The following is a 12,834-nucleotide window of genomic DNA, read 5'->3' on the forward strand; positions in this document are numbered from 1 at the left end:
TGAGGGTTGCCTTCATCTCCCTGTGCTGTGTTGTAATGGACATACGCCATGACCCGACAGGGGCTAGGATTAGGGAACAACCCGTACGTCAACATGCAGCGGCGCATGGCTGTGCGTGTGATATGTATTTCTGTTTCACACCGATCCAGGCCTGGCGCTAGCCAGGGGCACGTAGCTATATGCCCCGTGTGTGTGTGTGTGCACATTGAACCTGTTATTGGTGTAAGGTGATGGAATGATCATAACATACGTTAGGAAGGCGGCAGCGTAGGAATCGCCGGATTAGATCGTCAGGCGACGTCATCTTGAAAGGGGGTCTGTTCGTACCATATCCAGTTGTGCTGTCGTACATGCAACAGAGCGTGCGATCGTTCAGGGCTTAGGGGGCCGGAAGGACATTTCCTGCACACAAGGATGCGCGTGTGGATGCGAATCCTTCACGTTGCTGATGTCAGCGTGCATGCCCAAATGGAAGCCGACTAGGGTAATCAGCTTCTTCAAAGCCAAAAAGGGCTCGGCCCGGGTGCAGCCAGTCGCCCCGCAGTATTCAGCAGGGGAGGCTGTACGGCACTGGACTGCAAGTGGAGGAACGGCGTCGTGTTTGGACCATGCATTCAATATTATGGATAGCTGCGAGGGCCGGATGCGGCGGCTGGCAGCATTGGAGTGACGTTTGAATCTGGTGTATACACTCGCTAAGGCGCCAATGCAAATCCAGGGGCGGTGCATTGCGCGCCGCCTCCATGTCAACACGAACGGCTGAGCAGCTATAGCCTCCTGGTAGTGCGCTACCCCAGCCCATTGCCAGTCGAACTGGAGAATAGGACATGTAAGAGATGTGCATGAGACGGAGCAGAAGGCAAGGAGTGAAGTGCTGGAGCAGTTGGGATGGATGGGCTGCTGGAGTTGCGGAGTGTGGCGATGAGCTGAGCCATAGCTAGTCCCAAGAATGTCCAAGGCAAGATCGAGAAAACGGCGCGGCCGCACAGCAATTAAAGAAGCATGTTGTCGATTCACGGTACGGTCAAGACAAAACGGACATAAAACGGAGACGTCGTCGGTCATTTTCGTTCTGTGTGTGAGGGCCGCAGAAATCGTGCGGATCTGTGGATATGCGCGCCGCGTGAGTGCGCAGTTGTGTACATATTTGGGTGTGCTATTCATCAATGGAATATGACGTAACGGGTCCAAAGTGTGGAGCCTGTGGCGCTCACGCCCGCTTACGGGGCGCGCAGGGATGTACTACGGCACTCTTGTTTGGTCGCCGCGGTTTCGCCCTTTCTTCATTTATAGCATCCATGCCATTACGTTTTTATCGATCGTAGTGGTTGATAGATAAATGGGTCTTTTTGTTTCAGCGAGGTGTCTGTTAGTGCCGTACTAAACATACACCTAAGAGCCGCCGGCGGTATCCGGCAATGGCCACGCGCTGAACACTACTTATGGTTTGTTCGAGGCAATTGCCAATAGGCATGCCTCTGACCAGAAAAGGGTCATGCGACGTGAGAGCGCGAAGAAATGGCGCTGTAGCACCAGAGCAATCGAGAGCAAAAACACGGCTGCGGGCAAACCTTGGCTTTAAAACCTTGTAATCGTACAATCCTAATGCGCTAAACATCTAGGCTTCGCTGTGTATTTACCACTAAATGTTTTTTTCGCAACAGATTTGAATTAATCCCGCGTCTGGCAAGGTAGCCCTGCGAGGGATTGTCATTCCCATAATGCGACATGAACGGTTCGCGGCTTCTGGCGACGTAACAATCGATTAAGCATTCATGCAAGCTCCGGAACCACCAAGTACGTTTTTCGTGTCTCGGCAAGGTCGCATGTTCTGTAACGCGCTCATGCAAAAGGATGCATGACCAATGAGGAGCCTACAGTCTTGCCGTGCATTGACGCAGGAAACACCAGAAACTTCGTTTTAGGAGGTTTTATATGACGTGGTCAAACACAACAGTCAAAGGAAAACGAAAACAGTACAGTCTCAAAATTATATGATGTCAAAAATAAAAGCACAACGCTCAGTTATGGCATCGGCAACAAGCTGGTGCAGATACCTAAGCAATCGTGCAAGTGTAGCGATGCAAAACATGCGCGCCGTCATGCAAGAAAACCATCGGCAAAGCCTTATAAGTTGGTGCCGCCTGCAACCTGCAATGCACAACTGCTGGAAATGAAACCCAGCCAGTGCGATTGCAACAAAGCCACATCAGACGCCGGCGCCCCAGTTATAATTCGCTGTTTGCGACAGAGCCGCAAAAAATGTCATACACTAAAAACCATCAAGAACCTGTCGAGCAGACAGTACTCAGTACTTGCATGTTTCAATGCGCACGCCGATGCGGCACAAACGTCTCCGTCCTCGCTTGCTACTCGCTGATGCAGGAATACATGGTAGTCCCCTGCGTTTTCTCTCCGTCACTCTCCAACAACACTGGACAATCCACAGAAAAAAATCTTTTTTTCCAGGAACCCAAAACAATATTCGTGCGATAGCATTCCGTGGTCAGGGCCCCACTTGCGGTGTTTGCGAACGGAAAGCCAAGTCCCGACACACTGCCATCAGTCGACATCATGACTCCCCGCCAGGTCCAAGGACAGCACAATCTTTCAGTCACAGAGCAACCCTCAATTAGTTAGTTAGTTGGTCAACTAATCGCGACGCACCACAACTCACCTTTCACATTTCACAAAGTGCAAAGCAGCAATACACCATGGTCTCACATTCATACTTCACCCTCCAACCCCCCGTCCCGAATGCGCTCTTGAGCGCCGCGAGGTCGATGACAATGATACTGACAATAAACAGTTATTGCGAGTACAAGATCAAATCTAAGAATGATTTCAGGTTGCGCAAGTAAGAACCTGGTGACGGTGAACAGGCTCTGGGTAGCTGAGGGCATCTCAGTCTCTATGCCCGTAGCACGACCCCACCGCCAGTCAAGGTTGAAAAGGTCAATGCAGTCAACGCGCCGCAAGCCCCCGTTCTACCCATCCTTATCCTTCCCACGAAAAGCTCACCCATCCCTCTCCCTCCCCACAGCCGGGCCAACCAGGTATCCACCACAAGTACCCTATCGAGTCCACTAAACTGTACCAACCAATTGCTTTGCTACGAGATACGACTCGTACGACCCACCGAGAAAGATGCTCTGTCACAGGTTCCGGAGCGCACAATCCCCCAAAACCTCGAAACAAATGAGGTGCCTGACGCGGTCCTGTTGCCGGCTCTCTGCAGCCGGCCATACACGACCACAAGAGCATTTCTGCACTACAAACATACACTTTTTCATAACGTCGAAATACGGATCCGGTTTAAGGCACGCAGTTGGGAACGCCGGGTAGTTGTGAGGTGTTGCGCAAGCGCCAACGACAGTGCGGATAATAATTTTCGAGTGCTGACGTCCCAGCCAGCGATCTCGCCGAGACAGGACACAAGAACTGCGACAGGTGTTCGTGTGTCCCAAGAACAATCCGCGCCCATGCCCCAATCTCAATGCCACGAGTAACTAACTAACTATCGACAACGAGGAGTGAATACTCCTCACACCAACATACCACCCCATTGTGTTCTTCTTCGCGGTTCTTCCTTCGCTGTGTTCAGTAGCTCCATCTCCTCCCCATTGGCCGCCCTCAAGAGTAATTCTTTTCCTCCAAGGCGCGCGGAGAGATGCCCGGGCGGGTAATGGACATTGCGCTCCGTAAAGCGTCATACGCCGGGAAAACAAATGCAAAATCCTTATCAGCTGCAAGCACGCCCACGCCTTCACGTTGCCGTACGCTCGTTGCACGTCCAGCAGGGGATCACGTGCATGTCACATGCATTCCCTCCTCTCACAAAAATGACTTTGTTCAGATCTTTGACTGCGGTTCCCCCATCCCCCACATGAATATTATTTTGACAAAGTACCCCGTCCCGTCCCGCCCCATCCACGCGTTGCGCCCTACATGATCTCATGCCACGGGTGCCGCCGCCATCGGCTTGTCGGCGGAAACCGAGCCATCTTTGACGGCCTTGGTGGCATCGGCGGCGGCGGCGGCGGCGGACACGCCCACTCTGGAGCGGGAGCCTCGTTGAGATCTGCGAGCAGTTGGGGGGCAGCAGGTGGAGGTGAGAAGAGAAAAGAGGTGAGAAAGCGGAACAGCACACACCCCTTCCGGACCCTGAACTAGTCCTACCTACCCCTACCTGCGCCCGCTGTCATGCTGAATGAAATACATCGCTAGTATTGCCCCATTGTACCTCCTCCGCGGCCCTGCAATCTCATTACCAATACCGCACATCCCGTCGGTCGCCATACACTATTATCCGTGAAACATTCCCAAACCCAACAGCTCGCCCACGGCCCGGCGCGAGCGTGCACGTAGGCGCGGCTCCACCGCTGAGTCACTCTCTGTCGCACCGCTGAGTCACTCACTTGCTCTCAACAGCAAAGTTCATGGCACCCTGATGCAGCCCCTGCGCCACCTCCTCCGCGCTCCACTCCCTCAGGTAGTAGTCCTCCTCCTGAGCGCCCTCACGGGGCCCGGTCAACATGGAGCCCCACATGGGAAACTGGATGAGGAAAAGCACCAGCGTCAGGCCGATGGTCTGAAGGCCCATGTACTTGAGGCCGTCGTACTTTTGGAGGCTGTGGTGGGTGCGCGCGGATGTGGAGGGGCGGCAGAAGGCAGGTGATGATGATAGAATGACACTTGGGTGGCTTGGGCGATAATTTTCAGCACGTCAGTCTTTAATGGCCGCGAGAAAGACATTGCATCCGTGGCTCTCACGACATCAGGTGTATGGCTCTGTTTTCATTTTAGTCTGTCACGCGAGACGGGAAAAGAGAAAAGAGGAAAGAGAAAAGAGAAAAGCAAACCGAACCACTAAAAATTGCCGAATAAAAAAATCCGTCGCAACTTACCTCATCTGCCACTTGGCAGTTCCAGCGAACCAGATGGCCTGTGTGATGGCTCCCCCGGCGCTCCCCCCGGCGCCCACCAGCCCCGAAACCACGCCGTACGCACGGCGCGACACGAAGGGCGTGATGCCGAAATGCAGGCCGCAGGCCTGCTGGCAGAAAATGCTGAAGATGAACATCACCACGACGGTGGCGGTTAGGTTGTTGTGTACGACTCCCAGGACGACACAGAAGATGCCGCCAAGCGTCTGTACGATCCATAAGGCCCAAAGGCGTCCGCGCATGCCCCAGTACTTGGCAACCCAGTCTGACAGCATGCCGCCTGAGGCGCGTGTGAAGAGGTTCATCATACCGAACGCGCCCCCCAGGGCACCGGCGACGGTGAGGCTGAGGCCGAACTGGTCAAACAAATACTCGACGATGATGTTGTCGACGGTCAGTTCGACGCCGAAGGAGTAGCCGTACGTGAGTGCCAGGATCCAGGCCCTGACGCACGAGTATTATGCAAGTACACACGGTGCATGGTTGTCATTTAGGGGGCTAATGGAGGACTGAGGAAGGAAGGAAGGAAGGAAGGAGTAGAAATAACACGAAAAATAAAAAATAAAATCTCTTTCTATATTGCCTGCTATTTTATGTTGTGCCTTGATTTGGAGAGATACCTGGTTTTCCGTACAAATACGCATGTGACATTAGGGGGAGGCCCCCGTAGTGGAGCCCATGTGGTTGTCACCCAATGCGGTGGCAGGGCGCTACATCGCGTCAACCATGTGCGACTAACTTCGGGAGGTTCACCGACACACCGGCGTTGCAGTTCAAAACACATTATGCCGCATAATTTGCTATACGGCATTGTTTTCCGTACGGCAAAGTCGCAAATGGCAGGAGAATTACCACCAATGTTCTCAACAACTCACCGATAGTTTCCCATGGCGCACTTGAAGACGGGCCAGAAGGCGCCCTTGCTCTTCAACGTGCCGTCCTTCTTGAGGTCCCGATAGTCCTTGCCGGAGGGGTGGTCGATGCCCAGCACGAGCGTGGAGAAGGCGTTCAGGATGTAGATGCCGCCCGGCACGAAGAATGCCCAGCGCCACGCCTGAAAGCTCGGCACGCCACGCTTCATTATGCCTTCGTAGATCCCTGGCATGATCCAGTGACATGCACCGCCGCCCATGTTGCCCCAGCCGCCCGCCACCGCATTGGCAGTGCCCACCAGGCGCACGTTGAACATCCTGGGTGGGTGCGAGAGTCAGTCAGTACACACAAATAACGTCAATAAAGAAACTCAAGTTAAATTCGTGAGCAAGTGAATGAGCAAAGCCCAAATTTTATTGGTGTTCCGCTTATATGAACCGTCATCTTGGGAAAAATTCAGGTGCCCAAATTCAGGTGCCCAACACCCCAAACAAGCTAACGAAAAGCCGCTCAGCCGCACACCCAAGCCATGTGCGATGCGTCCTATCAGGGATTATGCGGGATAGGGGGATGGGGGAGGGCGGTGCGTGCCGGGAAGAGTTGCCGTGAAGAGCGGTGCAAATGAAACCCTAAGTGCGCCTAAGCTACGATGGTTTCCGAGCAGCATTGTGCACATGCAACGATCCTCCATGTCTCCACACTTAAAGGACTTACGTTCCGCACCAGAACTGGCAGCACACGAACATGCAGAGCGAGCAGCCGATGAAAAAGCGCACGACGGTGAAGGCGGAGTAGTCGTTCACGAGCGCCATGCAGAATACCGCAGGTGCTGTGGCAAGCATCGTAGCGGCAGTGCCGTACCGTGGGCCTGCGATACGGGCGTTTCAAAATCGTTCATCGCGTTCTCGGGAAAAGCTCCACTCCAAGGGCGGAAGGTTGCGAACAAGATTCTTAATGCAAGCAGGAGCTAGCATTAAGTCGAGGTCTTCTCGGCGTCCGGCATTTGGACGCAAAACCTTTGACTTTAGGGTCTGCAGCCTGACACTCAAACCGTAACAAAGGTGACCTAGCTTCCAACCATGAGCGGAGGTGCCATCCGCATTGCAAGGACTCACCGACAATATCAACAAAAGCTCCCATGCCAATACGCGCGGCAATTGCGCCGCAAACCGCCGCGACGCCGGCGTTTCCGAGCTGCGGCTTAGTCAGGAAAAGGTCATCGCGAATGACGGGCAGAAGCGAAGCTGGCGCAAACGTAGCCATGAAAGTCATAAAGAATGACAACCATGATAGCTGCAGAGCAAGCATGACAAAATAAAAGCGCGAAAGTATTAGTAGGCATCGACGGCCAGGCTCAAATGCACAAGAAACTTCCTAATTGATGCTATCAAATAAATGAGAAGTGACTACCCTAATATGATGTGTTCTGTGGCTTAACAAGAGGGCCTAAAGCGGTCTACTGATGGACTAACGAACACGACAGGGAACACAGCGCTATGGCCTCGCACGCCACTCACGTGAAACGCCATCATATGTGGCTGCGCGAAGCTCCATATGGGTAGACTCTTCAGTTTGCCCTCAGAGTCAATTCCGTATCCGAACTTCTTGCCATCTTGAGGCTGCTCTGTGACGGTCTGTGACTCTTGTCCCTGCATCTCAATACTTTTTTCAAACGCCATATTCCTGATGATTAAGCATACACAAAGAACTAAGTATATGGTTTAATAGGTTTTGCAGGGTTACTTTGAACAAAGAGCTCGCGGCGAGTCCGGCTAAGGACGAATAATCTAGATCTATAGAGAAACTAAATAATATTTGTTGTCCATACTCGATCAATCGTTAAATACCGAAGCGGCAAGGGCGCATCACATGACCCCTAGTACATGGACCCCCCCGTGGGTCCAGGCGTTCAACTGTCTTAACGGTCAGGATCGCTTTGCGACAGTGGCGACAAAGCATGCAGGAGTTCGATCTATACAACCGGAAAGTAAGCTTATAATCATCTGAAACGTTTCCGGTCCTTATTATTAATATCTAGGGATGCAAGTCGTGTGATGAAGGAAAAGCGATGCAAACCCTAATTCACACTACTAATGTTTGGCGTGCACATAAAAACAACATAAAAACAAGGAAGCCTTTGATTAATATTTTGGTCTATAGTATCTACCTCTGATCGCTCTGCGAACGCAAATTCCCTGGTCATCGCCCACCAGCTGAAGACCGCACTCCCTGCCTTCCGATGCCAGGGCATAGCGCGTGATAAAAAAATTCATAGTTTTCACATAAGAAAAGATCCATAAGACTCATACACCAAATGTAAGTTGCTATAGGGAGCTTATTAATGGAAGGGCTACTCCTATCTACTTAGTACAACTACTGTTTTAGGAGACGCTGTGACTAAGTTACAAGTTACAAGTTCCGCACACAAGTGCGGGTGTGTCCGTAAAAGCCGGGGGGGCCATGGACGTTGTATTGGTATTGATGCGGGTACGCGGGAGGTCATCATTATTCTCCCTCGTCCGCTTCAGGGTGAAGCGCCTCAGCGCGACGTGCCTGGCCTCCCAAATTTCCGAGAGGTACCTGGCCAATGCCAGGGGTGGCGCCACAGTCGTAATGGTGCGCATGCTGCGCCCCTTAAAGACTAGGTCACCATTAGACTTAGCCTGTTTGCTCTAGGTATGACTAAGGTTGCGTCCAGATGTGCGTTCACAGGGTTCCAGAATGAGCTTCACTAGGTACCGACTTTGTAACAGCGTTTCATCCTCGCCAGTTTGACTGCTGACCCAGCAAAACTAGGGTAGTTAGCTTCTTCGAAGCAGAGAAGGGCTCGGCCCGGGTGCAGCCAGTCGCCCCGCAGTATTCAGCAGGGGAGGCTGTACGGCACTGGACTGCAAGTGGAGGCATGGCGTCGTGTTTGGACCATACTCTCATTAAAATTGATAGCTGCGAGGGCCGGATGCGGCGCCCGGCAGCATTGGAGTGACGTTTGAATCTGGTGTATACACTCGCTCAGGCGCCAATGCAAATCCATGGGCGGTGCATTGCGCGCCGCCTCCATCTCGACACAAACGGCTGAACAGCTATAGCCTCCTGGTCGTGTGCGACCCCAGGCCATTGCCAGTCGAAAGGGAGAATAGGACATGTATGAGATGTGCATGAGACGGAGCAGAAGGCAAGGAGGGAAGTGCTGGAGCAGTTGGGATGGATGGGCTGCTGGAGTTGCGGCGTGTGGCGATGAGCTGAGCCATAAACAGCTATTCCAAGGAAGTCCAGAGGAAGAGCGAGAAAACCGCGGGGCTGCAAAGCACTCAAAGTAGCAGATGCAGCAGAAACAGCGTGTGCTGAAGCGTGCGCGCACATCGCAACCCCTACGGCATAAAAGGGTCGGCAACCGACCTGTTAGCTATAACCCAACCGGTCGCTTCGGTGGGGTAATGAACATTTCGAGATAATGACCCGGAAACCGACCGGCTACCTTACCGACCGGTAACCTTATCGGTCTGTGACCCCCAGTTACTGGGTCGTTAGCTCGTTATGTCGGTTACCGGCCTGGTACCGGACCGACCAATTTGGTAGGGTTACCATCTGGTGACAAGCAAGGGTAATCCGAATGATCTTCATGAAGGCACTTGGCGATAAATACAGAGGAGCAACTGCTTCCGGATGATGCAAAACTAGGTGGAAAGCACAGGGTTAAGGAGGAGATCCAGGATAGCATCAAGTTCGCTTTCAGAACTTGATCCAGACCTGTCGATAGTGAGGTCGGGCAGCTCTTGGATGGCCTCATCTTGAGCGGGAGCAGGGTGCCAGAGGTCTAGCACAGCGAACAAGAAGCAGTGTCAAAATTGCACTAGGGGAGTTAACACAAAAGGTTGTTCATAATAGATAAACAATATCTGTTCTTATCTGTTTACAATGCAAGGCTTCAGCACCATTCCTGGAGGAGAAGATCAGCCAACGAGAGCAGCTTCGCTGGCTGGTACGATGTAGTTACCTATAGCCCCGACATTACGCACGTTCGACCCAACTCGAAGCGGAGCTGCCGAGTTGTGCATAAATTTCATACTCCTTACTATCGCTTTTTATTTGAACTGTCCTACCAACAGTCTTCAATCATCCTACCAATACGCCAACCATGCCAACCTTGATATCTCAGGCGATTCCACTTCTGCCCAGCCCTTCCCTTGCACGAGGGGCGATATGTGGCGCTTTCAATCTTTTGGAGTATGGAGTGGGGGCGGCTGCGGTCCACTCGCACGGTGCGGCCGCAGCTTCGCCAGACCCGGTCCTCGGTCGCCAGCCCTGGGCACGGCGTTACGCCGTTTATACGCCGGTCAGGCGAATCTCTCTTTCCCTAGCATCTTTTGTTGTGGCACTTACGAACTTTGCCTTAGTTTTGTTGTGATTGGTTTCAGTTGCAACGTCATGCCGAACCTCGCAAGACCAGCAAGCCTTCTTTTCTTTTCCTTCCCTTCCAGAATGCTCCAAAGTTTCTCATTTCATACCTTTTGATAGCGCACCAGGGTCCCCGCATGCCATCTTTTGCCGTAAAGCCCCGCACCTGAGTCAATTCAAGGTTGCTTTTTGGCGAATCCTGTGCGCAGGCTAACCCCAGCCATACGGAGCAGACGGCTTCGCAGAAGGACAGTAACGGTGTCAAGCCGGCCTACGAGCATGTGCATCCGCCCCCGACCATGCTCAAAGCTGGAGGCTCCTTTGCGGCCGGCGCTGTGGCGCCCCACCCGGGCCTCCGCTCTGACCTGGTCAACGCACGCTTCAACGAGAGCTTCATGCCTCATCCCGCCTACAACACCGAGTACCTGGAAACCATACGCCCGACCCACATGCCGCCAGAGAAGGCAAGCAACGAAGCAACTCGAATGGCTCATTGACGAAGTGCCTTTCCTTTGATATCCCGTCCCAAACCTACTCACTTGCCAACCTACCCGCCTCCTCCCCCATCCCGCCGACCCACGCACCTGCTGAACGTTTTCCTACCTTTTTTCCCACCACCGCTTCCTTTGTTCTTCACCCCGTTCTTCCTTGCGCCACCACCATCATCATCGCCATCCCACGACTTCCTGCAACGAACCCTCTTATCTATCCGCTGCCACCACCACCACGGCGCCAACTTCTACACAACGACGCGCTCGCTGAATTTGACTCCCGTCCCATTTGATTCTCATTACTCAGTAGTACTCTGATTCATGCATGCGTGTTCGGCCCCGCAGCTGTACCAGCTAGTAGGTTATCGCGCCATCCAGATGGCCCGCTGGCTGTTTGACCGGGCCACGGGCTACAGCGAGCACATGACGGACGCGCAGTGGCTGCGGCGCATCATCTTCCTGGAGACGGTCGCGGGTGTGCCGGGGATGGTGGCGGGCATGCTGCGGCACCTCAAGTCGTTGAGGACCATGCGGCGCGACCATGGTGAGCTGTGGACGGAACAGTTGGTAGAGACCATTAGCTTGAGTGTGCGCATGCAATCGATGGGTATAAAGATTTGGATGGGTAAAGCCCTAGATGTCAAGATGGGTATTACAGCTACAGCTATAGCTGTAGCTGTAACAGATGAACTTCAAAGTGTGTTCCCACACACCAGGTAAATGTATCGGGTTTTGGGCCCTTGTGTGTGGATTGGGTGTTGTCCGTTGGTGGGTTGATGCAGCGTCCCCTAGTTTCCATGTCATCCTGTGCGGCCTTTGTTGTCCCTTCCTCGCAGCACAGCCTCCTCCCCAAGCGCCCGACCCCTGCCCCTGCCCTAGCCCTGCCCTACCCATGCCCCTGCCCCACCTCCCGGCACCCATTCCTTTGCATTTTTACCGCTCATCTCTCCCCAACCTCTGTCTTCAAGCACCCGTGTTCCCAATTCCAACCGTAAAACCCCTCCCCAGGCTGGATTCACACGCTGCTGGAGGAGGCGGAGAACGAGCGCATGCACCTCATCACGTTTTTGGAGCTCCGCCGTCCAGGGCCGCTGTTCCGAGCCGCCGTCATTGGCGCACAGGGCGTCTTTTTCAACGCCTACTTCCTGGCTTACCTGCTTAGCCCGCGCACCTGCCATGCGTTCATCGGCTTTCTGGAGGAGGAGGCGGTCAAGACGTACACCCACGCGCTGGCGGAGATCGACGCGGGGAGGCTGTGGAAGGGCACACCTGCACCGGCCATCGCAGTCGAGTACTGGGGACTGCCGCGTGGCGCGACGATGCGAGGTGAGTCGGTGGTGAGGGGGAGAGCGCGATAAGGGGAGTGGGTAGAAGAAGAGAGAGGTAAGGGGTTGGGAGAACCTGAGAAAGGCCCGGGCGTTTTTAACTGACGCCGCAGGGGAGGATGGGAGCAGGGTATGGGACACAAAGAGTATGGACGGAAAACGCGTTTCCTATTTGGCAACCCAGAGGGGCTGGCTTCCATTTTACTAGTAATAGCGGTGATGTTGTTCAGTTATTTGAACTTGGAAACTGACCTCGTTTCTAGATATATATACTCTCTTTTTTAACTCGGTGAAACCCGGAAATGTGTATGGTTCCCTATCGCGGTCGCCCACGGCTACTGCTGCTGCTGCTGCTGCTGCTGCTGCTGACCGCCGCCCGCCTGACAACGACGTCATTGCAGATCTGGTCTTGGCGGTGCGCGCGGACGAGGCCTGCCATGCGCACGTGAACCATACCTTTAGCAAGCTGACTCCTGGCCAGACCAACCCCTTTGCAGTTGGCGTTAGCCAGTTGCCTTGAGCTTTTTGAGCAGCCGGAAGATCCATCGAGCAATTAATAACATCGTACTAGGAGGAGATGCCAACGTGATGACAAGACTTGAGGGAGTGCAGGGGCGAGGCCTCGTCTCCAAGGATGAATTGCCTGTCGCATACACGATAAGCCGCTCTCCTGGCCGCATCGTGGCGTTTCTAGCAGGTTCCAGCTTTTGATTGTTGCGATATCTGTCACCGTCACTGTTCTAGTTAAACTCCTTGTCCACCAACGTTGCCTGTGTGTTCTGTGATGTGTCTTCTGTGTGATAA

General features: G+C 53.5%; 2 protein-coding genes across 2 annotated transcripts; one reads left to right on the plus strand and one right to left on the minus strand.

The window, feature by feature from the left end:
- Window positions 1-4,414: 4,414 nt before the first annotated feature.
- Window positions 4,415-7,474, minus strand: nrt2 (nitrite transporter; the record flags this gene model as incomplete). Its single annotated transcript, XM_002955192.1, has 6 exons — window positions 4,415-4,631; window positions 4,908-5,390; window positions 5,822-6,136; window positions 6,534-6,687; window positions 6,935-7,112; window positions 7,337-7,474. 6 exons carry the CDS (start codon window positions 7,472-7,474, stop codon window positions 4,415-4,417), a joined length of 1,485 nt encoding a protein of 494 aa, XP_002955238.1.
- A 3,552-nt stretch (window positions 7,475-11,026) lies between these two features.
- VOLCADRAFT_65634 (alternative oxidase) lies at window positions 11,027-12,550 on the plus strand (the record flags this gene model as incomplete). Its single annotated transcript, XM_002955135.1, has 3 exons — window positions 11,027-11,249; window positions 11,714-12,031; window positions 12,432-12,550. 3 exons carry the CDS (start codon window positions 11,027-11,029, stop codon window positions 12,548-12,550), a joined length of 660 nt encoding a protein of 219 aa, XP_002955181.1.
- Window positions 12,551-12,834: the final 284 nt, after the last annotated feature.

Source organism: Volvox carteri, assembly GCF_000143455.1.
Source record: "Volvox carteri f. nagariensis unplaced genomic scaffold VOLCAscaffold_49, whole genome shotgun sequence".
Lineage (NCBI taxonomy): Eukaryota > Viridiplantae > Chlorophyta > Chlorophyceae > Chlamydomonadales > Volvocaceae > Volvox > Volvox carteri.